The 24,072-nt window shown below is 41.7% G+C and overlaps 2 protein-coding genes across 2 annotated transcripts in view; one reads left to right on the top strand and one right to left on the bottom strand.

Annotated features, from left to right (window-relative positions):
* The window catches only part of Crym (crystallin mu), a 15,656-nt gene extending 14,270 nt beyond the window's left edge, over positions 1–1,386 (bottom strand). The window contains exons 1-2 of the mRNA XM_005351157.2: positions 1,159–1,386; positions 465–618 (exon numbers count right to left, since the gene is read on the bottom strand). Of these exons, the coding sequence (XP_005351214.1) occupies positions 465–618; positions 1,159–1,328 (324 nt within the window). The 5' untranslated portion in view covers positions 1,329–1,386. The remainder of the gene's footprint in view (positions 1–464; positions 619–1,158) is intronic.
* A 1,998-nt stretch (positions 1,387–3,384) lies between these two features.
* LOC101981541 (ATP-binding cassette sub-family A member 3-like) overlaps positions 3,385–24,072 on the top strand; it is a 109,559-nt gene continuing 88,871 nt past the window's right edge. The window contains exons 1-6 of the mRNA XM_005351177.3: positions 3,385–3,736; positions 9,099–9,220; positions 9,544–9,793; positions 13,248–13,375; positions 15,301–15,460; positions 19,384–19,643. Coding sequence (XP_005351234.1) covers positions 9,161–9,220; positions 9,544–9,793; positions 13,248–13,375; positions 15,301–15,460; positions 19,384–19,643 — 858 coding nt within the window. The 5' untranslated portion in view covers positions 3,385–3,736; positions 9,099–9,160. The remainder of the gene's footprint in view (positions 3,737–9,098; positions 9,221–9,543; positions 9,794–13,247; positions 13,376–15,300; positions 15,461–19,383; positions 19,644–24,072) is intronic.

Raw genomic sequence — 24,072 nt, 5'->3', positions numbered from 1 at the left:
TCTCTCTCACACACACACACACACACACAAATCATTCTGTAAATGTGAGCTCCTGCTTTTTTCCCACCTCGCTAGATGCTCAAAACAGATATCAGGAAGACAACTAACAGGCTGGGGGATAGTCTTCTGCTCCATGGGTGGGCGAGGGGGGAGGACTCGATGAATAAATGTCTCTTTGGCTACTACTTTAGTTCAAGCTATGCGGTTGGTGTGTCTGTCTGCACGGGAACAGAAGCAGGAATAACAGGATTGTCATTCCCACAGCCACATGTTTGTAAGCCACTGTGGGCTCAAAGTGGTCTTAGAAACAGATGCTGTCCAGGTCACCTTTGCTGACGTCTCATGCTGGTCACTCGTGATTGTATGTCACTTCTCATGGCTTAATTCTGGGCCTAAGGAACACTCTTTACTCCAGGAGGGACTTGCTCTCCCTGTTCTGTCCCAAGGGAGAAGAGGTTGCTTACCGCCAGCAGGGAGCCATTGCTGGGCTCAAAGAGAAGCACTGAAGCCTGGTGGGAGGGGACTGTGGATGAGTTGCTGTGGCCCTCGTAGAAGGTGACTAACTTGGTGGTGAGTGCATCCTCAGTTGCACTGTAGGCTGGCATGACTCCCAGGAAGCTGAGAGAGAGAGAGAGAGAGAGAGAGAGAGAGAGAGAGAGAGAGAGAGAGGAGTTGCAACTCCTTCCAGTCTATGCTATGTGTTCTGTGAAGTCCCATTCATCTTCAGTCCTCCATCCCTGCTGTTCCGCTGGCACGCCGCTCCCCGTGCCCTCATTCCTCTGCCCTTCTCTGGGGCAGGACTCATAGCCTGGCTTTGGACCAGAAAGCCATCACAGCCCTGCCACTTCTCAGCTGTGCAAGCGTCACTAAATCACTTTACCTCTTTGGGTCTCAGTTTTCAACCAGCGGAGTGACTACCTTGGTATCTTGGTACCTCCTTCCTTGCTAAGTAAGAACAATGTTGAATTACAGCAGGTGGCCGCTGTAAAGCGCCCTCTTGGCACAGTGCCTGTGGGTAGTGCCCCTTAAGCGGCAGCTGTCATTAGCAGAGATCAAGCAAGACCTCTCCTCCCCTCTCCCACTGCTTTCCTCGGCGTTTCTCCGTCTTTTTTTCCGAAACCTTTTTTCCCATCACCTTCTGGTCTCTTCTTCACTCACCCTCGGTGCTTGGCCACCGGCACCACTGTGCGCACGGGCTGCATGACTCCTCCATCCGAACCTCTGGAGAAGTTCGCCAGAGCAGTTTCCAAGGGCGGGATGAGGAGGCTGGAGCTTCGGAGGTGGTTCTGCACCTCGTCCGCGCTCAGGAACGCTGGCGCCCGCCTCATCTCGCCGCCTGCCTTCGAACCTGGGCCAGGCACTCACTCCACCTTCCCGAATCCGAGCCCTAAATGAGCGCACAGCCGGCGGCACAGCAACGATGGGCGGGCTTCCCGAGGCGGAGCATCGTCGCCCCGCCCCTCGATCCCGGCCACGCCCCCGCCACCCACCCCAATTCCCGGACACTTATCCCTAGATTGGAATCAAGGCTGCAGGCTGGAGGGGTAATTCTTGTTCCCACTCCTGTAATTAGGCATCGCCACAGCCCTGGGCACGCTGTGTGTGTGGAGAGGACTTTGGGTTTCCACCTTGTCACTCCACATCAGATCCACTGGGGCTGGTATTGTGAGAAAGATAGGAGAAATGACAGGGTGCTCGCTCTAAGTGCTTACTTTGGTGAAAAAGGGCTTGGAGGGTTATGCCATACTTTTAATTCCGTCTCCTGAAGTTTCTTCTGTTCCCAGTCTCTCTCCCACAACCACCTCTAGACACTAGCTGTCATTTTAAACGCACAGCTGGCTCGACTCAGGTTAAACACAACAACCTTCACCTTGAAGTCTCGGACCAAGGTAATGAACTCAGTCACATAAAGAGCCAAATACAGTTTGTTTTTTTGCAAGTTCATGTTGTATTTGAAGAACAGACAATATACATAAAATGCAAGGAAACCAGCCTCGACAGTGACAGCTAACCCTCCACCACTGATGGAGTAGGGATGCCTAACCCTCGACCAGCGGTGCAGGAAGTGCTTTCGGGAATCCAGAGGGACTATTCTAACCCAGAGAGGCAAGGTGTCAGGAAGGAGCAAAGAAAACGAGGGTTCGAAAGAATAAGAGCAGCAGCAGCCGCTTATCTCATTTGACTACACCAACTGCGGCTGAGGCATGGAGGTACTGTTGTTAGCCTTACTAGTGTAGGTTCTGGGATCTGTTCAAGGTATCCACCGAGTCAGCAGCAGTTGGGCTTCTTTTGGAGTGTGTACGTGTGTATGTGTACATGCCCGTTTGTGTCTGTCTGTGTGTGTGTAAGCCGCCACCATGCATGGGTGCATGGGTGCTATGAACCGAACCCCGGCTCACTGGAAGAGCAGTAAGAGCCCTTAACAGCAGCGTCGTCTCTCCTGCTCCTTGTTTTGTTTTGCTTTGAAACAGCATCTTGCCTAGGCTAGACTGGCTTCAAAATCCCTCTGTAGCCAAGACTGGCCTTGAACTCCTGATGCTTCTGCGTCCACTTCCCAGGTGCTAGGACAGCAGGTGTGCAGCCAGAGCCAGCTTTAATTTTTATTATTAAAACAATACAACTGTTATTGAGTGTAGTAATGGCTTGGAGAGAAAGGCTATTAATAAACTCACTAGTAATGTAGGAGAAGCTGCTGTGTCTTTTCCCTGGCCTCTCCTGAGACCTTGTCTCTGCCTGGGGAAATTCTCTGCTGACCGTCTACAGCCCTAGGAAGGTGTGGGTAGCTTGCCCCTCCCTAGACTGCTGCCAACACTCTAAAAGTGACAACAGCAGGGTAGAGTGGTCCCCGGGCTGCAGCAATACTGACTCAACAAAATTTATTGGACACACTCAATAAATAACAGTCAATACTCAAGAGAAATATTAAAATAAAACAATAAAGTAAAAAATAGCTAAAGGAGAACAACGATAAACAAAACATTTTAAAAAATTAAATAGAAGTTAGAATAACGGAGTTTCTCTTTTGCTTTGAACTCTAGGGCAGCTCCTTCAAAAAGACTGAAAATATTATATGGAAGTATTTATCCGGGCTTCTGAGTTCTGCCGTCGCCTCAACCGTCTTGCTGGCTTTACTACGAGTCTCAGGTTGTGGACTAGCGAGCGCGCTAGCGGAACTCAGCCGGGTGGAAAAGGTTCCAGGGCGCACGCGTGGGCGACACCCAGGCGGCTCCTTCCGGCGCGCGCCCCGGCACCCCTTGCGCGTTCCCCTCCGTCTCGACCCGTCCGCGCCGCCAGGCGGTTGGCTGGAGCGTTGAGAGGAGGAGCCGTGCCCGGGCGACGCGCGTCCCCTCGTGGCCGTGGAGGTGGCTGTTGTGGGGTCTGAGAGGTGCGTGTCGTGGACCTGTTCTGCTGCCGCCCTTAGACGCCCCAGGAGTTCAGCGTGGGTCTCTCCACACCCGCCTGTAGGGACTGAGGAACGAATATCATTGTGTATGTGTGTGTTGCCCGCCTAAGAGAAAGGAGCGACTGTCGGCCTGTGCATGCGGTGGCCACATCCATCTCCAAGGAGTTTGAGACGGGACACTTCTAAAGGCAGAAGTGCGTCGTGCTGGTTTTGAAACAGAGCCTGGCTCTGGCCGGGGTTTGTTGCAGGTTTTCACTGCGGTTCAGTAGAGGAAGACTGTCGGGCAAGATGTCCGGGTGACTTCCCTAGCGAGCAGCAGTGAGTGGAGCAACTGTAAGTAATCCACACATTCTGGAGGTTGAGGCAGGAGAATAGCAAGTATGAGGACAAACAGGGTTACAAAGCGAGACCCTGTCTCAAGAGGAAAGCAGAAGGACCCTTCGGCTGTCTTGGAGAAAGTTTTATGATAAACACGTGTGCAATGCGTGTGGCAAAGGCTTTCAAAACCCTTTTAACCTCCTGACTCTTAGTTTGGTTGGTTTGTTTATGACCCTCCCTTTCCCTCCTCTCCCCGCAATTATTATTATCCACGGTTTTGTTGGTCCTTAGACTTGTCTGGTCTTGTATGCACTATGTAGCTGAAGCTGTCCTCAAGTTCACACAGTCCCCTTGCCTCAGCCTACCTAGTTCTGTGACTAAGAGCACGCTCCGTCCCACCTAGCGTAACTCACTCCATTTTGACATGGACACTTTTCAGTTTAGCCGCTCGAGGAAGGATTTGGGATCCAGGATCAGTTTTAACCTTAACCTGATTTGACACAAGTCACTTGACTTCTGTATCTCATCTATAGTTGGAAATAATTATCAATCTCATGGTTCCGTTTATTTAAAATATTGCTGTAGCACAACATAAGCTTAACCATGTTTTTGAGTCCCCTTTACCGCACTTATAAATTCTTTACTAATTCTAGGACATTTCTCACTCTCAAATAAATTTTCTTACTCCCAAAATAAATCCTGCATTTATTAAGCAGTCACTCTCAACTGCCTCCTCCTCGCTGCCCCTGGCAACTGCTGTTCTTTTTTTGTCTGAATAAGTGGAGTCTGGAATTTCACACGAATGGAATCATATATGTTCTGCTTAGCATACTGTTACCATACATCATTCCTCACCCTCTATGGGCGACCGAGACTCCATCATTGTATGTGTTTGTTCATCAGTTAAATGGACTTTGGGGTTATGAAGGTATCATGAGCATTTATATATATATGTCCCATTTTGCATTTATTTATTTAGTGTGTGTGTGTGCGCGCATGTGTGGAGGTCAGAGGACAATTTATGGGAGTAAAGTGCTCTCCTTTCAGCATGTTGTTTCCAGGGCTCAAACTCAGATCATCAACCTTGACAGCAAGCACGCTCACCTGCTAAGCCATCTCACTGGTCCTGTACAATTTTTGGTGGGAGGGAGGACAGGGTATGGACATACTTATGTTTTCTAGGAGTGAGATTGGAGAGTCCTATGGAAATTGGGCATTTGGTCTTTGAGAAGCAAGCTGCCAATCTGTTTCCCACTCTGGGCTGCCCCATTCACCACCAGTGGGGAAAGGTTCCAGTTTTCTACCTTCTGGGCACGAATTTTCTATTTTGTTTTTGATGTAGAATGTCTAGCGTGTGGTAGATTAAGCAGCAGCCCACTGAGCTTATATTTTTCGTTTTTCTTTGAGTAATGACGTGAAATCTTTTAATGCAGTCATTGGCTAACTGTAGGGTTTCTTTGTAGAATGTCTGTTTAAGACTTGCCCACTATTTAGTTGGGTTGCCTTTGGCTGTAAGGGTTACTGTATATGTTCAGGTTGTGATTTGGAAATGCTCCCTTCCACTCTTTGTCCCAGAGTGCATTGTTGTTAAGTGATGGTTTGAGATTCTGTTTGTTCTAAGCATTTGTTTTTGCTACCACATTGCATCCCTAATCATTTTGCATATGGCATGAGGTTTAAACCCCGTTCCACTTCTTTGCACATTTGTTGAAAATTGTGTTCTTTTCCTCGTAAGTGAGCAAGCGTGATGACCGTCAACCATGGTGCATGGAGCGTTGCCCTACTCTGTGCCTCTGCTTTTCTCAGTTTCCTTCTGATGATCGACGTTCTGCAGAAATGTTGATATCACGAAGTGCTGGGCTTCCAAGTTGATTCCTTGTTCATTATCCTTTAGAATTCCATATGAATTTTAGGACCAGCCTATTCAAGGTGTTGAGTTTCTTTTCTTTTCTTTTTTTATTGAGCTATACATTTTTCTCTGCTTCCCTCCCTTTCTGTCTCCTCCCCTTCAACCTTCTCCCCATGGTCCCCATGCTCCCAATTTACTCAAGAGATCTACTTCCCATGTAGATTAGATCTATGTATGTCTCTCTTAGGGTCTTCATTATTGTCTAGGTTCTCTGGGATTGTGAATTATAGACTGGTTTTCTTTGCTTTATGTCTAAAAGCCACTTATGAGTGAGTACATGTGATATTTGTCTTTCTGGGTCTGGGTTACCTCACTTAATATGATGTTTTCTAGATCCATCCATTTCCCTGCAAATCTCAAGATGTCATTATTTTTTTCTGCTGGCTGTGTAGTACCCCATTGTGTAAATGTGCCACATTTTCCTTGTCCATTCTTCAGTCAAGGGGCATGTAGGTTGTTTCCAGGTTCTGTCTATGACAAACAAAGCTGCTATGAACATAGTTGAGCACATGTCCGTGTGGCATGATTGAGCATCCTTTGGATATATACCCAAAAGTGGTATTGCTGGGTCTTGAGGTAGGTGTTTCCTAATTTTCTGAGAAATCACCATACTGTTATCCAAAGCGGCTATACCAGTTTGCACTACCCCCATCAATGGTTCCCTTTATCCATATCCTCTCCAGCATAAGCTGTCATCCGTGTTTTTGATCTTGGCCGTTCTTACCGGTGTAATATGGAATCTCAGAGTTGTTTTGATTTGCATTCCTCTGATGGCTAAGGATGCTGAGCATTTGTCAGGGCTTGGGAGGTGTTTCTATTGCAACAATGGACCTTTCAGTCTCTGAAGACAGGACGATCCTTTGTTTCTTAACTTTCTTCTCTTTCCTTCCCTTCTTTCCTTTTTAAAAAAGGAATGTTTTATAATTTTTGTTTACAGTTCTTATACTTCCTTAGCTTAATTTATTAAGTATTTTGCTTTCTGATGCTCTTAAAAATGGAATTGGTTTTTAAAGATTGTTCATTGCTAGTGCATTGAAGTACGATTAATAAAAACTCAGAGACAGATATTGGGGTTTAACCTGAAGACCAGAAAAGCAAAACAGCCCACCACTGGCTCTTACCTCAGTCCGAAAATGGCCATCCTGCCTACAGAAATTTCAGAATGAGACTGAGATTGAGAGCTGTCTCCTCCTGTTTTATAACCCTCTCTAGTTCTGGGACTAAGGGCATGCTTCACTACCACCTGGTTTCTATGGCAAGCTAGCGTGGCTACTGGGATTAAAGGTGTGTGTCATTGCTGCCTGGTCTGTCAGGCTGTTCAGTGTGGTTGTTTACTTTTCTGATCTTCAGGCAAGCTTTATTTATTAAAATACAAATGATCTGCCACTATGGGTACAGAAATAAGTGTTTTTGTATGTTGATCTTCAACTTGGTTAAGCTTATTAGCTTGGTTTAATACTTTCTTTTGTGGGGTCATTGGGGGTTTTCTATATGGAATACTGATGAAAGAAAGGTTTATTGTTTTCTTTTTGACTTTGATTTCTTTTCCTTCTTCTCTGTGCCTCATTCTTCTTTGTTCTTTTTTTATCTTCTTTCTTACCCTGTTCTTTAACTTATTATTTTTGTCTTGCCCAGTTGCCCTAGTTAACATTTCCATGCTTATGTTGAGTAGGAGGTGTGGTGCAGATAGCCTTGTCTTATTTCTAGTCTGAGGAGGTTCTTATTCAGTTTTTCACTATTATGATGTATTTGTCATGTTGAGGAACTACATTGCTGTTCCCTCATCTGTCAAATGTTCTTACCTATTGCCTTTTCTGCTTCAATTGTGATGATCACCAATGAGAGTGGAAGAGAAGCGATGTATTCAGTGGCGGACTAAAGCCAGGAGAACTAACTCCCAAAGACTTCAGTTCTGAGGCTAGTTTGCACTTATTTTATACTCTAAAAACCACAAGCTGAGATAAGCAGGACTTTACAGAATCATATTCATGCACAGCATTTAACCTTTTATTTTTCAAAGGTATATGTTGCAGTTGCAGGGTGTAAGTGTCTGTGGTCAAGGGCAACACTTACTAGGGGGCTGGAACTTTTCAACTGCTTTGGCCACTATTCTGTCTAGGTGACAAAGTGAAGTGATGTCTGGTAATAAGTGATACTTTCATTAAACAAGCCAATAAATCAATAAATCAGTGTCTTATAATTGTTTTTATCTACCTTATTCCACTTCACCATGGTCATAAATTGTATTATATGGATGGACCTGAATTCCCAAGATAAATCCAACTGTCACTTGATAAAAAAAAAATCTTAAATATTTTTCTGGCTTCAGTTAGCTAGTACTGTTAATGGTTTTGCATTTATACTCTTAAGTGATACTAGTCTATAGGTTGCTTGTGATGTTTTTCTCTGGTTTTGGATACAAGTAATGGAATGAGTTAGAGGGTTTTTGATCTTCCATTGTTTGGTGGAGTTGGAGGTGGCATGTGTGTTTATATCTGTGTTTATATATATTTCTCCTGGTTCCTGACTCAGAGATCTCCAAGCCCCTTGAACCCCTGATGACAGGAGTATCTTTTGTCATTCTTAACTAGTTGCTTCTGACTTTTCCATGGGTTTATCCTTACACGGTGACTACTGACATCAGGCTCTAGACTAACTAGACTAACTAGAGCCTCAGGAATAAATCGTGAGGAACAGAGAATTGGGACTGCCACCTCTAAGAGAGAAGGAGGCTGGAGATGGATTGAATCCCAAGGACTATGGACTTGCTCTATCATGATTGCATAATAAACCTGGATCAAATGCTCAAGAACTAAGAGAGCCTCTGGTGAGCAGGTTGTGCAGGGAGGCACTCGGAAGGGGATGGAAGCCCTGAGCCCCCATCTCCTTGCCCTGTGTGTTCTGTGTGCCTTTTCATGTGCTGTTCATCTGTAGCATACCATGGCTGTAAGGTGCAAGTTCCTCAGTCTGTAAACTGCTCTAGTGAATGTAAAGCCAGAAGAAGGTCTGGAGAGTCCCTGTCAGTTGAAGGTTCCCAGGCAGAAGTCCTATTGTGCAATTGCATCTGGAGTGGGGCATTCTTGTGGGCCTGAGTCTTAACCTAGTGGGATAGCCTATGCTAGTACTGTGTACTTAGTGCCAGAGCTGGACTTAATTGTAGGCTACTCAATTGGAAATTTTGTTGTTGCTTGGAAAATCAAATAAGAATCAGCATAAATTTTTTCCCACTCCAGATACTACCTGATCCTGGCCTTTTCTGTGCTGCAAAGTTGTTTACATTGTTCATTTGATGTATTATAAAAGGTTTTCCACTTGCTCTTAAAATTTGCCTATTACTGTGTTTCCAGGAAACACCCCTTCCAAGGTTGGCTTTCGTCTGTTTGATTTTGTGGTTGTCTTTCTATCGATCAGTGGAGCTGTGGAAGAACGAAGGAATAATTTTCTCAGTGACATTTAATGTGTTGGCAGGTGACCTTGGTTGCGTTGCATCTTTGTTTCATAAGCCCTGAGCTCTCACACTTTCTCATGAAATGGACTCATTGCGCATGAAGCAATTTTCAGCCCTCCTGTGGAAAAATTTCCTTTTGAAGGTAAGTGGAGGTATCTGTGGAGCCAGAGAGGAGTTGACATCTCCTCTGCCACATTTGATTGTAGTTCATGTCCTTGCTTTTGTTCCAAGGCTGACCAGCACTGCTTAGCCTGAAGAACCCGGAGAATCAGTAGGGTAGAGTGACTTTTGAAATGTGCGAGGAAGACAGTCGGGGAAGCCGTTCTCACTGTAGAGTGAAGCAGAATAGTTTAGGTCTGTGTTGTGTGCTCTTACCTGCACACAGGAGCACACATATGCACGTGTTCATGTATGCACTAACACAGTCCTCCTGTTTTTTGTTTGTTTGTTTGTTTATTTTTGCAGAGGCGGAACGTGGTTGGCTTAGTGGTGGAAATCACCTTGATATTTCTGTTGTTTGTGTGGACTTTGACTATGCGCAGAATTTCAAAGAAGACATTTTTTCAGCCTGTGACTTTTAATCCTATCCCCCTGACATTACCCGGGTTCCTTAATACAAAATTTGAATATGAATTGGCGTATGTGCCTTCTGGAAGTGATGCGGCAAGAAATATTACAGAGATGGTGAAAGAAGATTTAAATTTCAACTTTACAGGTTAGAAATTAAAACACTTGAAGCACTTCTCTGAAATGTTTTAGTATGACTCAGTAGCCTTCATAAGTCATGCATTAATATCCCGAAGAGTTTGTTCAAATGTCTTCATGGCATAATCACATTGAAATGTAATATTTAAAATCAGATGACCCAATTAATTTCTAGTTCTAGAATTATAACTATTCTTTGTTTATGATTATGCTATGAAAAAGCTTTTGTGTATGTATACGTGTGTGCACGTGTGTGTGCCTGTGTGTAAGACAGGTGTGGAAGTCAGAGGATGTTTTGCAGACAGTGGTTCTCTCCTTTAATTGATGCTGTCACCCAGCTTGGCACCAGGTGCCTCTGCCCAGTGAGTCATCAGCCCTGTGACTATACATTCTGACCTAAAAGTATGTGATTTTGTATTAAGTATTAGTATACAGCAGACACATTTTATAGTGCACAGATTTCATTCACATCACTAATTTATAAAAATAGTATTTAAGAACAATATATATCTGAAAGGAAATATAGTGTAGAATTATAGCAGATAAGTCTTTTTGTTGTTATTGTTGTTGTTTGTTGTTTTCGAGATTTTTTGGGGGGGTTCGCTGTAGCTTTGAAGCCTGTCCTCTTGTAGACCAGGCTGGCCTCAAACTAACAGCGATCTGCCTGCCTCTGCCTCCTGAGTGCTGGGATTAAAGGTGTGCACCACCACCACCCAGCTAAAGAGACAACTCTTTACCAAATGTATTTCTGCATATTAAATTTTGCTTGTCTGACACTGCTAGGGGCTTGGCGTCTGTGCCTCCAGTCCTGTCATGTGGCTTATGTCACTGTGGATTATTTTGGTATATACTTTTAAAGCTATGCTATATACAGAGTAGTGATAGCAAGGCAGTGGACTAGAGTTCCTCTATTTATATTAAGTACAGCAATAATTTTGCAACCATCTGTGGATAAAAGTGCTATGCAGTTAGGGGATCGTGAGTCCAAGATCTGGAAGAGGCACCTTGAGGGGACAATGCCCAGGGGGCAGACTTTCCTACTGTGTTTCTGCCTTCAGAGCTAGAAATTTCCCATATCTTCATAGACTTGGTTATGTCCTCATCTGATAGTTTTGCTATTAGAACTGCCCACTGGGGATTTGGGGTGAAGGGGGCCCACTGTGTCTCCAGTAATAGACTTCCTGACCTCAACTCTAATCACAGACCAAAAATGTCCCTGAGACTCAGTTCTAAGCAGTGATTAGCAGTGCCAGGACCCAGTCACCCCTCACCCCCAGCTCCCCACCCACACGGCGTGGGGATGGTTTGACTGTAGACTAAAATAGTCCAGGGACTTTGTGTGGCTCATCCCCGCTGTCCACTGAGGGCAGTCTCAACCTCATATACAGAACCAGGAAGGTATTTGTCTAGTCCCTGAGACACACTTGTCTCATAGTTACACCAGACCCTGCAGCTGACTGATGTAAGGTTCACGTAGTTGACTCTGCCGTAGATTAGATCAACCTTGTTGGTGTACAAGGGGAAAGGTGCCAGTGGGGTTTGCTGACCTCAGTCTTTGCTATGGAATCTGAAGCAGCCCTGCAAGTTGGCTTCAGAGCCCTCATCCATGGACCAGGAAAGTACGGAGCTTTCCCAAAGAGCTGGATGAATGAAGCCTGGGTCTGTCTGAATGCCTAGCACATTTCCTCCCTGCACAGGGTTGAGCTTCTTTGTGGAAATTGATGAACCAATTCTGAAATTCATACAAAAATATGACTCACTGTTAGCAAAAATAATATCGAGAAGTTTTGGACACATGCACACATAATGCGCACACGCGTGCATGTGCACACACACTTTTAGTACAAAAGTAGATGTATAGATCAGTGTTTATAGAATTGAGCTTCTAGAGATAAATAGATACTGACATAGTAAATTGATGTTTTGAAATTATTTCAAAACTAAATCATGGAGAAAGAATAGTCTTGACCTATTTAGAAGCAGAATGTTCCACATACAATAAAATATTGTTGACTTTTTTACTTGAATTTTATGGAAAAATAATTAAAATTGGGCCAAAAATCTAAATATGAGAGCCAAAACTAAAAAGGTCTTTTAGGTATAACCAAAACAAACGAACAAACAAACAAAAACCATGAAATGCAATAAAATAAAATTGAAATATTTTCCAAAGGAAGCTATCAAGAAAATGAAAGACAGCTAAAGGTTGAGATAAAATATTTGTGGACTATCTATATGATAGTGGGCTTGTAACCGAATTATAAAGCATTATTAATAACCTAGTCATGTAAAGACAAATGTCCGATTCATAAAACAGCAGAAGGTCTGAGTAGACCCTTTGCTGAAGACTGAAGATGGTATCCAAATGGCAGAGGAGTACATGGGAGGATGTACGGCGTGCTCACCATCAGGGAAATGTAAGGGAAGACACAACGAGATGTCACTCGTAACTGAAACAGAAAGATTGATTAGTGTATGGAGCAACTAGGACAAACAAAAATATAGTGAATATTTTAAATTGATGAATAAAGTATTGATATCATTTTACTGGGTCTCTAGCTATTTGGATGAGTATGTGGTGGGGTCCTCTTAGCCTTGATTTGTTTTCCTCTGGTTGATGTTTTGTTGTTGCTGTTTCGGAAGGTCCTTCTCAGGACTCTGTTGTGCTAAGCCAACATCCCACAGCTGAGCTACAACCCTAACCTATGCTGACTGAACTCAGCCTCCATGTGACTATTGGCTATTTGGGTACTTATTTCCTATGGCAAGCCTGTTGACATATTTTGTTCATTTCCTGTTGAGCTGACTTATTCTCTTCCTTGCTTTCAACTGTTACAGATGTAGTTGTTTGTTAGACATATTGTGTATCTATTTTGGATTCAGTCTGTGACTTGTCTGTCCACTAAATGTTATCTTGAAAAATAGTGATTTTTTTAAAAAAAAATGTCACTAAGCCCAATTTATTCATTTTTTTAATTTGTTGCTCTGTCAATGCAACTTTTAGTCAGTGGTTTCCATTCTCTCTCTCTGTGTGTGTGTGTGTGTGTGTGTGTGTGTGTGTGTGTGTATGTGTGTTTGTGTGATGGGGGGATAGAGGCCTTGCATTGCATGCTAGGCAAGTGCTCTACCACTAAATTACAGGCACAGTCCTTTTCTTTTCTAAAGAACTAATTAAAAACTTATATTTTCTTTAAAATCATGAATACAGTCTTTCCATTATCTTATGGAAGAAGCGCTTTTGTGTGTGTGTGTGTCTTTATGCACTTACGTATGACATATTAGTAATTTATTTTTTCATTTGTTTTCCATAATCCAGGCGTATATTAGGTACTGGTCTGACTGTCATTGGTTAAGTGGTGTGTTTGGAATTTTCACAGTTGTGACAGGGCTGTGTTTTCTGATGCCAAGAACAAGCATTAGACCTTTCACGTTTATGTGGGCAACTTGGACTTTTCTTTCCACAGTTCGAGGCTTTCCTTCAGAAAAATCTTTTGAGAAATACATTAAGTATGAGAACAGGTCTGCATATGTGCTGGCTGCCATTGTGTTTGATCACGTGTTCAAAACCAATGATGAACGATTACCACTTCAGGTGAGAAAGTTTTATTTAAAGACCTGACGGTTATGTTTTTAGCTTTGAGAGTTTTTAAATGTGTGTGTGTGTGTGAATGTGTATGTGTCTCTTTTTGTGTGTCTATATGCATGTGTATGTCTCTGTGTGTACATGCCTGTGTGTGTATATGCATGTGTGTCTCTGTGTACATGCTTGTGTGTGTATATGCATGTGTGTGTCTCTGTGTGTACATGCTTGTGTGTGTATATGCATGTGTGTGTCTCTGTGTGTACATGCTTGTGTGTGTAGATGCATGTGTGTGTTTCTGTGTGTACATGCTTTTGTGTGTATATGCATGTGTGTATCTCTGTGTGTACATGCTTGTGTGTGTATATGCATGTGTGTGTCTCTCTGTGTGTACATGCTTGTGTATTGTTGAAGGCTAGTGTGTTTACTTATTGATTTTCTGACTGAGTGATCAGTCCGTTGTTGAAAATGGAGTTACTGAAGTCCTCAGTCACAATTGCAATATAATCTGTGACTTCTCTTTAGTGTACTCATGTGCATATGGATCCATGGAACCTCTGATATTGCCTGGATAAGTATTTACAGTTATTTTATTCTCTTGACACATCAATACATTTATAATCGTCCAATGTCTATCTCTTTTTACATTTTTTTTTTTAGTCAGGGCCTCACTATATGCATGAGATTGGCCTTGAACTTCTGATCCTCCTGCATCAGTTCTCAAGTACAGGGGCTACAGGTATGCATCAGTGTGCACACTGTATGCTCTTTCTACATCTTTCGATTTAGGTGTATCTGAATCTAAGCATGCTCTTTTCTGGTATACATTTGTCTTCAGTGTTTTTTTCTCTTCCCTGCACTTCTGTTTCTGAGTGTTCTTAAAAGTGAAGTGACTCTTCTAGGCAATATAATTTGTCTTTTATCTATCCGTGTACTCTTGTTTCATTTCTCCCATCTTGATGGTGGCATTCTAGTAGATTTGTGAGTGTGTGTGTTGCGTGTATGTGTGTGTATGTGTGAGAGAGAGAGGAGAGATGGGGGAGAGAGAGCAGTATGTAACTTTATAAATATGTGCTTATGTGTGTCTATGTACATGCATGTGTGTGTACATATGGAGGTGAGGGTCTGACGTTGGTGTCTTCCTCAGTTGCTTCTATACCCCAGTTTTTGAGGCAGGGTCTCTCACTGAACCCAGAATTTGCTGTTCAGCTAGACTGTCTGGCTTACAAGCCTTAGGGATTTTCTTGTCTCAATATCCTCAGTGCTGTACCCACAGGCTCATGCTACCACACCTTGCTTTTTATATAGATTGTGGAGATATGAACTCAGTTAATCATGCTTGTGAAATAAGTACTTTACTGACTGAACCAGCTTCCAGCCCCTCTAGTAGATTTTGAAAATTATTTTTATATTTATTTAATCCCTTTTATGTGTACGAATGTTTTGCCTGCATGCATATATGTACACAGCATGTATATCTGTTACCCCAAAGGTCAGAAGAGGGCAGTAGGCCCCCTAAAATTAGAGTTTTGGATGGTTGTGAGCTGCCACATGGGTACTGAGAACTGAACCCGGGTCCTCTACAAGATCAACAAGTGTTCTTAACCTCTGAGCCATTTTCCCAGGCTCTCTAAGTTTTTGTTTTTCTCACTCAGCAGGCAGAACAAAGGTGGGACTAGAAAGGAACAGTCACGGTGCTGACTCTTGCACCCTTGTTGCATATGGAGATGATAGAGAGGATCTGTGGCATTTATTTTGCACTTCAGCTGTGGTTATAGCTTTGCAGTGTATTAGTTGTTCCATGCCGCAATATTCTGTTGGTTTTCTGTCCCCAAAACAAACATATTTAATTAAAAAACAAAATTTACCTATCACTGCTAATCTTTGGTTTTCAAGACTCACTGGTTTAACATGTTTGTCTTTGACTCTCATTCTAGGTAAAATATAATTTGCGCTTTGGTCATCTCTATAATCCTTATAATCCCTTTCGTCCGTCTATGGACCCGCGAGCAAAGGACTGGAACACATCGACTCTCTTCCCACCCGTGCCTTCTCTAGGACCCCGGAACTTACTTGAACACGATGGGGGGGACCCTGGTTAGTTAGCAGATCCTTAAATGCACTTTATTTTTACTGTGTATGAGCAGTCATTAGGTGTGGGCTTCCTTTTTTTCCTCTGCATGAACAAGATGACTTATTTATTCATTATAATTTATTGTGGTTTAAATCTTATATTTATTAACAAAGATAAAATTTGATACTATTTTCTTTATTTCTCAAATTAATTTTATTGTTTCTGTGTATTTATATCATTTTAGTGGATAACTTGTGCCTCTCTTGGCTCAATATATGTGTACACATATAGACATCTCTCTATATAAACATATGTATATATGTATGGGATATATATGTATGTTCCACAAACATATATATCTTATATATTTATGTTGATGAATATCAGCTTTTTATCAGGTCATGATGATAAATTTAAATTTGTGATACAAATTACCTGGAAGGAAGCAAAAAAGTAACACCAGTAAGACCTTTGTGTTAAATATCAGGTCCTGAGAATATTTTTCAATTATTCAATAGGAGACAAAAACTATGTGTGATTTTACTATTATCAGTAAAATCTAAAGAGTAAAAGTCATCCAAACCTTGTTCAGAATGTATCAGACTGGGTTGTGGAGATGACTCAGTGGGTAGAGTTCTTGTCCGGGTCTCATCGCCTATGGAAAGGCTGGCATGGGTGTACCCATGTCCCCAGTGCTGGAGATGTGGAGACAAGCAAGCCACTGAAGCTTGCTGGTCAGAAGTAATAGCCAAAGCGAGGTGCTACAGATTGACTGAGAGACCCTGTCTCAAATAAGTGAGGCAGAGAAGTGAACCTCTGACTTCTGCATACTCACGCATGGGTGCACACACTCGTGCACACACGCACACACATTCTCTCACCCACCTCCCCACCCCCAAATAATATGTTAGCTTGACAGGTTAATGTGGCTATTAAAATAATCACAAACTCTGGTATGTATATAGAATTAAAGCTGTAGAAAATATATGTAGATCTCTGTAAAGATTTGAGCAGTTGTCACTTTAGAGTTGAAAGATTATGAAAGATAAAAAGATTATTTTATCAAAAACACTTAAAATATTTTTCTAACTATAAGTTTAGAATGAGTCTAATCTCTTAAAATCAATACATTGCATCTTAAAGGTTTTCTTTGAGAAGAACATAATAGGAAATGCCATGATATTGGTGGAATAAAAGTAGTTTCACCAAAAATATAGACATGATCTAATAATGATAGATGGACCATTTATCATCATGGTTATTGACTTTTTTTATGTAGAATCTGACTATGTAGCCTGATGTGAGATTTCACTCTGTTTGCTGTGAATATGTTTTATGACTGTTAGTTATTAAAGAAGCTGTTTCAGCCAATGGCTTAGTAGAGTAAAGCCAGGTGGGAAATCTCAACAGAGATAGGGAGAGTAGGTGTAGTCAGAGAGATGCCATGTAGCTGCTGAAGGAATAACATATGGTTACCAGCAAGCCACAGCCTAGTGGAATACACAGATTAATAGAAATGGGTTAATTTAAGATATAAGAGCTAGCTAGGAATTTGCTAGAGTCATTGGCCAAACAGTGTTGTAATTAATACAGTTTCTGTGTTATTTTTCTGGTCTGGGTGGCTGGGAAACAAATGAGCAGTCTCTGCCTACAGTAGCCCAGGCTAGCCTTAAGCTCATTATGTAACATAGGATGTCTTCAACCTTGGGATGATCTTCCTGCCTGACCCTCCCAAGTGTTAGGATTACAGGTATGTGCCACTATCTCCAGACTGAAAAGGTACTTTTGAAAAGAGTTTCTTTTTTCCATTTTAAAAAAATAAAAACTTTTAAAACAAGAAAGAAAAAAAAAAAACCAGACAAATGTAAGTTGCAAATGGGCATCTCTAGTAAGTTAATATTTTAAATTGAAATTTGACATTTCTTTTGCTTTTGTAACTTGGCCTGCTTTTCTGTTTGGTTGTTTGTTTGTTTTTGTTAGATTCTTTTATATGTGTTAAACACTTTGGGTCATGTTTTTTAATCTGATAAAGATTAAGAAAAGAGTCATAAGCTCTGTATCATCACCAAAGTGCTGTGACACCAGTTCTTAGGACTTTGATGCTCATCTGTTTTGTATCACCATGACTACCTGAGCCTGAGTGATGTTTATCTGGATTGCTGTTCTGGTGACTGGATTGGTTAAGCAGCATGGCCACAGCATTCCTTCCTGTTTTTGTCTCCTCCCAGCTGCACAGCAACATAGTGGAGAAGCAGAAAGTTTTAAATGCTGAAAGGGCGTGCATGCAACCAAGGGGCCAAGGGGCAGTGAGGAGCCAGGCTTACTCACTTTATAATTGAGGCTTACGGGAATTAATTCACACCCCCAGACGTGTCCACTCCATGAAATCATGAGGCTGTCCCGACGTCAGTCATGACCTGATCATCCCCATGTGGCTCCCTCTGCATTACCACAATGGGGCCCAAGTCTTCAGCAAATGAAGCCCTTGAAGCAGCAGACCATATCCAAACAGCAGCTGCCTCAGAGAGGCTGAGAATGGTGGTGGGTGAGAGGAGCAGAGCAGAATTTGCTACAAGAGGTTTTAGTTTTGGTTTGGTTTTTAGTTTCTGGCTGGCCTAGAACTTGTGTAGACCAAGCTGCCCTTGAACTCACAGAGATCCACATCACCTCAGTTTCCCAAGTGCTGGGATTAAATAAAGGTGTATGCCACCATGTGCAGTCCATGAACTTTACAGGTGAATGTCAAGCCTGATGTCTACCTTTAATGGTGTTTTAAAGTGCACACTACAGTGTTATTAACTATGACTACATTATTGTCTATGTCTCTACACATAGTCTATGATATATACACTTTTTGGTTACACTATCATTATAATGAGTTTTAAAGTCAACACATATAAAGGCTCCAGCTTTGATCTTTTTTTCTGTAGATTGCTTTGGTTATTTGTTGGTCCTTTGAGGTTCCACATAGATGTTTATCTAGTCTCCTTAGACATGACATTTAAATAGTATTCATTTTCCAAGCCCCCAAATAGTAGACATCTTTTCATTTAGGTGTGTTGCCTTTATCTCCCCAGTGTTTGTAAGCTTTTCCTCTCCTGGGATGTTTGTGTTGACTTTACTCCTTTTGATGTATTGTAAATGGGATTTACTTCTTGTTTAGAATTTCCTTCCAATGACATATCTCAGTGTGTAGAATTATTTTAGCCAGTTCCAGGGTGGCATAGCAAAATGCCATGATGCTTATAATAGAAGGTTGTTTCTCACAGTTTTGGAAGCTAGGAAGTCCAAGCTCCCAGCGCCCACAGACTAGATCTCTGGTCAGGGCTTGCTGTGTGCTTCCCAAGTGGCAGCTTTTTGCTCCATCCTTGGAGGGAAGACTGGTGGTTGTTGCATCACATAGGAGAGGGAGAAGCAGGGGAAGGATTAGACCACTCCCTCCCTTCCTTTTTCAGAGCAGTCCGTGTGGGTGGAATACTTAGAACTCAGTCATTTCTGACAGGTTACCTTTTAAAAATATACCAAGTATTAGATTTCAGCATATGAATTTTGGAAGGACACAGGCATAGGAATAGTTTTGTTTAATATTTTTAAATTATCATGGTTGATAAAGATCTACATAAAGTTATAGTATTATTTTCATTCACTATTTTAATTTTGAGGACAGCAGTAAGATTTCATGTGTCTCAAATCACAATTGGTATTTGTAAAATTGCTTTGTTAAGAGTTTTGCATTAGCAGCTGCACAGGTGGCTCAGAGGCTAAGAGCTCCGACTGCTGTTCCCGAGGTCCCGGGTTCGAGAACAGCTCGCCGCTCTATGTAAATAATGGGGAAAAAAAGAGTTTTGCGTTATCTGAATTGCTACTGTCATCTCCCTGGCCATATGGTAATACCTTGAAATTAACAGTCTTTTTTTTTGTTGTTGTTGTTTCTTTGTTTGTTTAGGATACATCAGAGAAGGATTTCTTGTTGTGCAACATTCTTTAGATAAGGCCATCATGGTGTATCATAGTGGCAGAGCGGCTGAAGACATGTTTGCTAATGCCACCATTCATGCGAACCGATTCCCATACCCTGCTTTCACCCAGGACAAATTCTTGTGGTCTTTCATATCCATGTTTCCGTGGACAATTTTATTTACATTTACTCAAATGGCACTTGTCATTGTTGGGACCATTATGATGGAAAAGGAAAAGCGATTAAAGGTAATTTTATTTTATTTGTAGTACTGTGGGGCAGTAGAACAGGTATGTGCAGGGAGTTTTTATGCACGCTTTTCTCTGCTAATGAATATCCCATGGAAACAGCATGCAGATATGGGCTGGCTGGAGTGTGCATGATGCCATCAATGAGTTTTCTGTGTTTTTGATTTTTAGAAATAAATTTTTGATTTGTCTAAATGAGAGAGAACATTATATAAAGAAGTCAAATATTAATGCCCCCAAATTATCTATGGAATGAGATGAGCAACAAAGAAATAATCAGACAAGGTCTTGAATTAGATAACTTAAAATATACTTTAACTGCTCATCCTGTGGTCTTCTTTGAGATGGTTTTCAGTATGAAGTAAATCAAGATGGTGTTATCAAAAATTGTGGCTACAGAGTCAGAAAGCTGTTAAAGCACTTATCTGTCCACTAATTTGTTTAATGCTTCCTTACTAATTACCTCCTGTGTTCCAAGGACTTGGTGGCTTTGTTTAAAATCCTGGCTTTATCAGTAACTCACTCTGAGATCATCCTCTGTTTCTCTAGATGTAAACTAAAGACTGTAATAGCTGCTTTTGTAGTTAGTGCAGTAGTTAAATGAGATATTATTTTTAAAGTGTCTAGAACAGTCTATAATCATCCTACAACTGGTAGTTTAGAAAAGAGAATACAGACTCTTTGCTTACACATTGTTCAAAGTCTTGTAATGATGTAAGTTAGTATGTGAAATGTCAATCATCCAAGTAGGTGTTTACCAGCTGGACATTAGAGAGAGGGTTAATGTCTAGAATATGTTAAAAAATGCAAAAAACTAAACATCAAGAAAACTGCCCATTTTTTTTTTAAAAAAAGCAGAGCATGGAACTAAGCAAAATTTCCAAAAGATGAAATATAAATGACTAAAACACATTTTTTTAAAAGTTCAATATTCTTAACTATCCAGTGAAATTCAGTTAGAACTACTTTGAAAATTCATCTTATCCCTGTTAGAATGGCTAAGATAAAAAAAAAACACAAAAAAACTAATGAAAACAAATTTTGCCATGTTTATAGGGAAAGGAGAACACTTAATCATTGCTGGGGGGAATGCGAACTGGTGCCTCCGCTATGGAAATCAGCATGGAGGTTCCTCAGAATTTGGATCTGCCACAAGATCTCACTCTACCACCCAAAGGGCTCTATGTCCAAGTACAGAGACACTTGCTTTTCCATGTTCATGGCTGCTCTGTTCACAATAGCCAGGGGAAAAAGTTATTCTTGAAGTACAGAGATGGTTTTGCTTGTTCTGAGCAGTGGAGAATAAAGCGGTTCAGTAGGTAGACACCACCAGAGGGAGGGTTTGAAACTGGTGGTGAGCCTACCAGTGTTGCCTCTGGAAAGAGTAGCTGTAGAGAGAGGTGTGGAGGCCTGGCTGACGTGAAGGGAAAGCCAAAGATGTTGAGTATTGTAGTTTGTATGCATCACCACTGCACATTCTTTTCTGCTTCTTTTTACTCACTTAAAAATGCAAAAAGCGTTCTTAGGTCTCAGGATGGACAGAAATGACACATGAGATTGATTGGTTCATGGGTCATTATCTACTGACAAAGCTTGGCTATTACGGCAAGGCAAGATTAAAGGTAAGAAGATAATTTGAAGGTGATTCTGACCTGGGGAAAGGCAGGGGGAAGCTGCCCTGAGTTGGGTTAGTGAATGTACAGACAGAGATTAATGTGTGGAGCTGATCAGGAAGTAGAATTCAGTGGGCGTGCACATGTACATGATTGACTGCAGATTTTTAAAATTTATCTTTTAAGGATTTTCCCATGCGTCAGGTTGTTGTTGAGACACTTGGAGCTATCAAATGATGTCCAGCTGAGTAAGTCTGTTGATTCTCAGATGAGCAGTGATACTTGTGTTTAATAGAGACAGATTTCATGAGGGCATTCATCATCCTCTTCTTCCTTGGCTAAGGGAGCGAATCATGAGGCCCCAATCTTCCATGCTGGAAACCTCAGCTGTATGAGTGTAGCACAACGCATCCCGTCAATCTTCACCATTCCTGCCGCTGTAGCGTGAAGTCTCACTCCTCTGTGCTTCATCTCTGAAATGGAGACAATCATGACCATGACCATGTCAGTGCACACTGAGCAAGCCAGTCTTTTTCCCTTGGGTGTTACATGTGGGAATGAATGTAAACCCCGTTTCTTCCCGTCCCCTCATGGCTCCTCTGCCTCTTCCATTTCTGGCAATGCTGTCTTCTCTCTGTTCAAGCTTTTGTTAGTGTTTCACCAACTCTCTTCAGTTTTACCAACTGCTGTCTGTCCCTCATGTTATTTCATGTCCATCCCTTGCCCCTCAGTGAGAACGGCTCACTTTGAATGGCCCTTTAATTTTTTCTCTCACTGTAAAGCCTTTCTCCTTCTTCCCTAGCTGGGGAATAATCTTTTTCAAATGTATTTTTAACTATCAGTCAAAACAGCCAGTTTATTCTTCCTGTCACAGAAACTTAAACTATCCAGTTTAAATTAGTTAAGTTACTATTAGTTTTGTTTTATTTAATTAAAAATATTTTCATTGCTAGGTATGGGTGGTACACAGCTTTAATCTCAGCACTTGAGACACAGAGATAGGTGGATCACTGTGAATTCAAGGCCACCCTGGTCTACATAGGGAGACCATGTCTTAAACAAAATGAAATTAAAAAATATTCTTTGAGAATTTCATGCATCATATTTTGGTTATAAGTGTACCTCCCTATCTTCCAGATCCACAGCCTCTTTTATACCCACCCAACTTTATGCCTTCATTAAAACAAAGCAAAACAAAAATAATTAACAAAATCCAGTTTGTGCTCCTGTCCCTTTCAAATCATTATGCTGTCTCTATCCCAAAGGCTAGTGATATATTTTAAAGTGTGGAAGCCCATGCTAGTGTTAGCTCACTTTTGGAACATAAATAGAATTGTGCAATAGTGACTCTCTTGCATCCGATAGTCATCCCTGTTCTGTTCAGTTGTAATCTATACAAGTTGTTTCAACAGATGGAATGTGGCAACAGCAACGAACCCTTGTGACTGTAATTATACTGGATAATATGTTATATTGAATAATTATTATGTTATACCAGATGATAATTACGTCACACTGGATAATTGCACTTTGAAACTTCCTCCTTTACTTTATTTGACGCTGCTGCTGTTAGTGTGCCTATATGCAATTTACTCCTTATTCATTGTATTTTATTAGACTTGTAAACATAATGTCTTTATCTCATGGTTTCCAGTTCACCCATTTTCTCATGAGAATCCTATTTCTCCTTTGCCATGTAAGACCACTGCAACTTAACACATGACCCCTGTTTTTCATCTTGTGCTGTCCCTGTCTTGGTTTCAGCCGAGGTTGTTCTCCTGTCTGAGGCTCCAGAGGGTGAGATTCACTTCTTAGCTCTATGGCTGTGAACAGAATTCAGCTCCTTCTCAGAATCACAGGACTTGATGTTGGCCAAAGCAACTGAAAAACTCAAGTGCAGCAGCCTCCTTTATGGGGTCCAGTGTAATTCCAGGCATAGGAGTTCACTCTTGGCACACCCCATGACTGAGACAAGTTGTGTAACCCACTTACACCAAAGAGAAGTAACCAGAAAAGAACCTGAACACCAGAAGACACAAGCGACACAGTCACCCTGGAGGCTGTGTGTGAAACATGGTAATTTTTAATTGAATTCCAGACATTGGAGTGTTTACTTTATTTATTGGGAACTCGATAATCTTGTGTTCCTGGATTTTTGTTTTATTTTGAGGCACACTTAGGTATCCTGGAAACAGTTTATCCTTTGAGACCTTCTCTCACTCTTATTTTCAGTGCTAAGGATGGAACTCGGGGCCTTGCATATTCCAAGGTAATACTCTTCCATTGAATTATAGTCCCAAATTTTGATTTTTTTTAAAGACAGGCTTTCAAATATAGCTCAGGTTAACCTTACACATTCTCTATAGCCCAGGATGGCCACTAAATCATAATCCTCCTGATTCTGTTCCCTAACTTCTGGGATTATAAGCATATGCCATCACACTCAGCTATTACTTTATAGTCTTTTGATAGGTAGAACGGCAGTAGGATTTATTCTAAAGCTTTGGTTCTCAGTTTGTGGCAGGTTTGCTTCATTGGTCACTTGGCAACGTCTGGAGGGAATTTTCACAACTAAGATAGATATTACTTCCAGCCGGGTTAGAAGAAATCATGGATACTGTCGAATATCCTACAGTGCCCAACATATTGTCTTGTAATGAGAAACTGAACTGTCAGCATCAAAGTCGAGAAACCTTGATATGCATTGTCTCGCCCGCCTCGACCAGCAAGGAAGACACAACACCGGAGCTCTTCTTGCAAGCAGTTTATTCAGGACCTTGTTCACAGCAATCTTTCTCCTTCTCCTTCTCCTTCTC

The sequence above is a fragment of the Microtus ochrogaster genome, chromosome 8 (assembly GCF_000317375.1).
Source record: "Microtus ochrogaster isolate Prairie Vole_2 chromosome 8, MicOch1.0, whole genome shotgun sequence".
Lineage (NCBI taxonomy): Eukaryota > Metazoa > Chordata > Mammalia > Rodentia > Cricetidae > Microtus > Microtus ochrogaster.
Note: the sequence above shows the minus strand (reverse complement) of the source record. Positions and strands in the feature narration are given on the sequence as shown.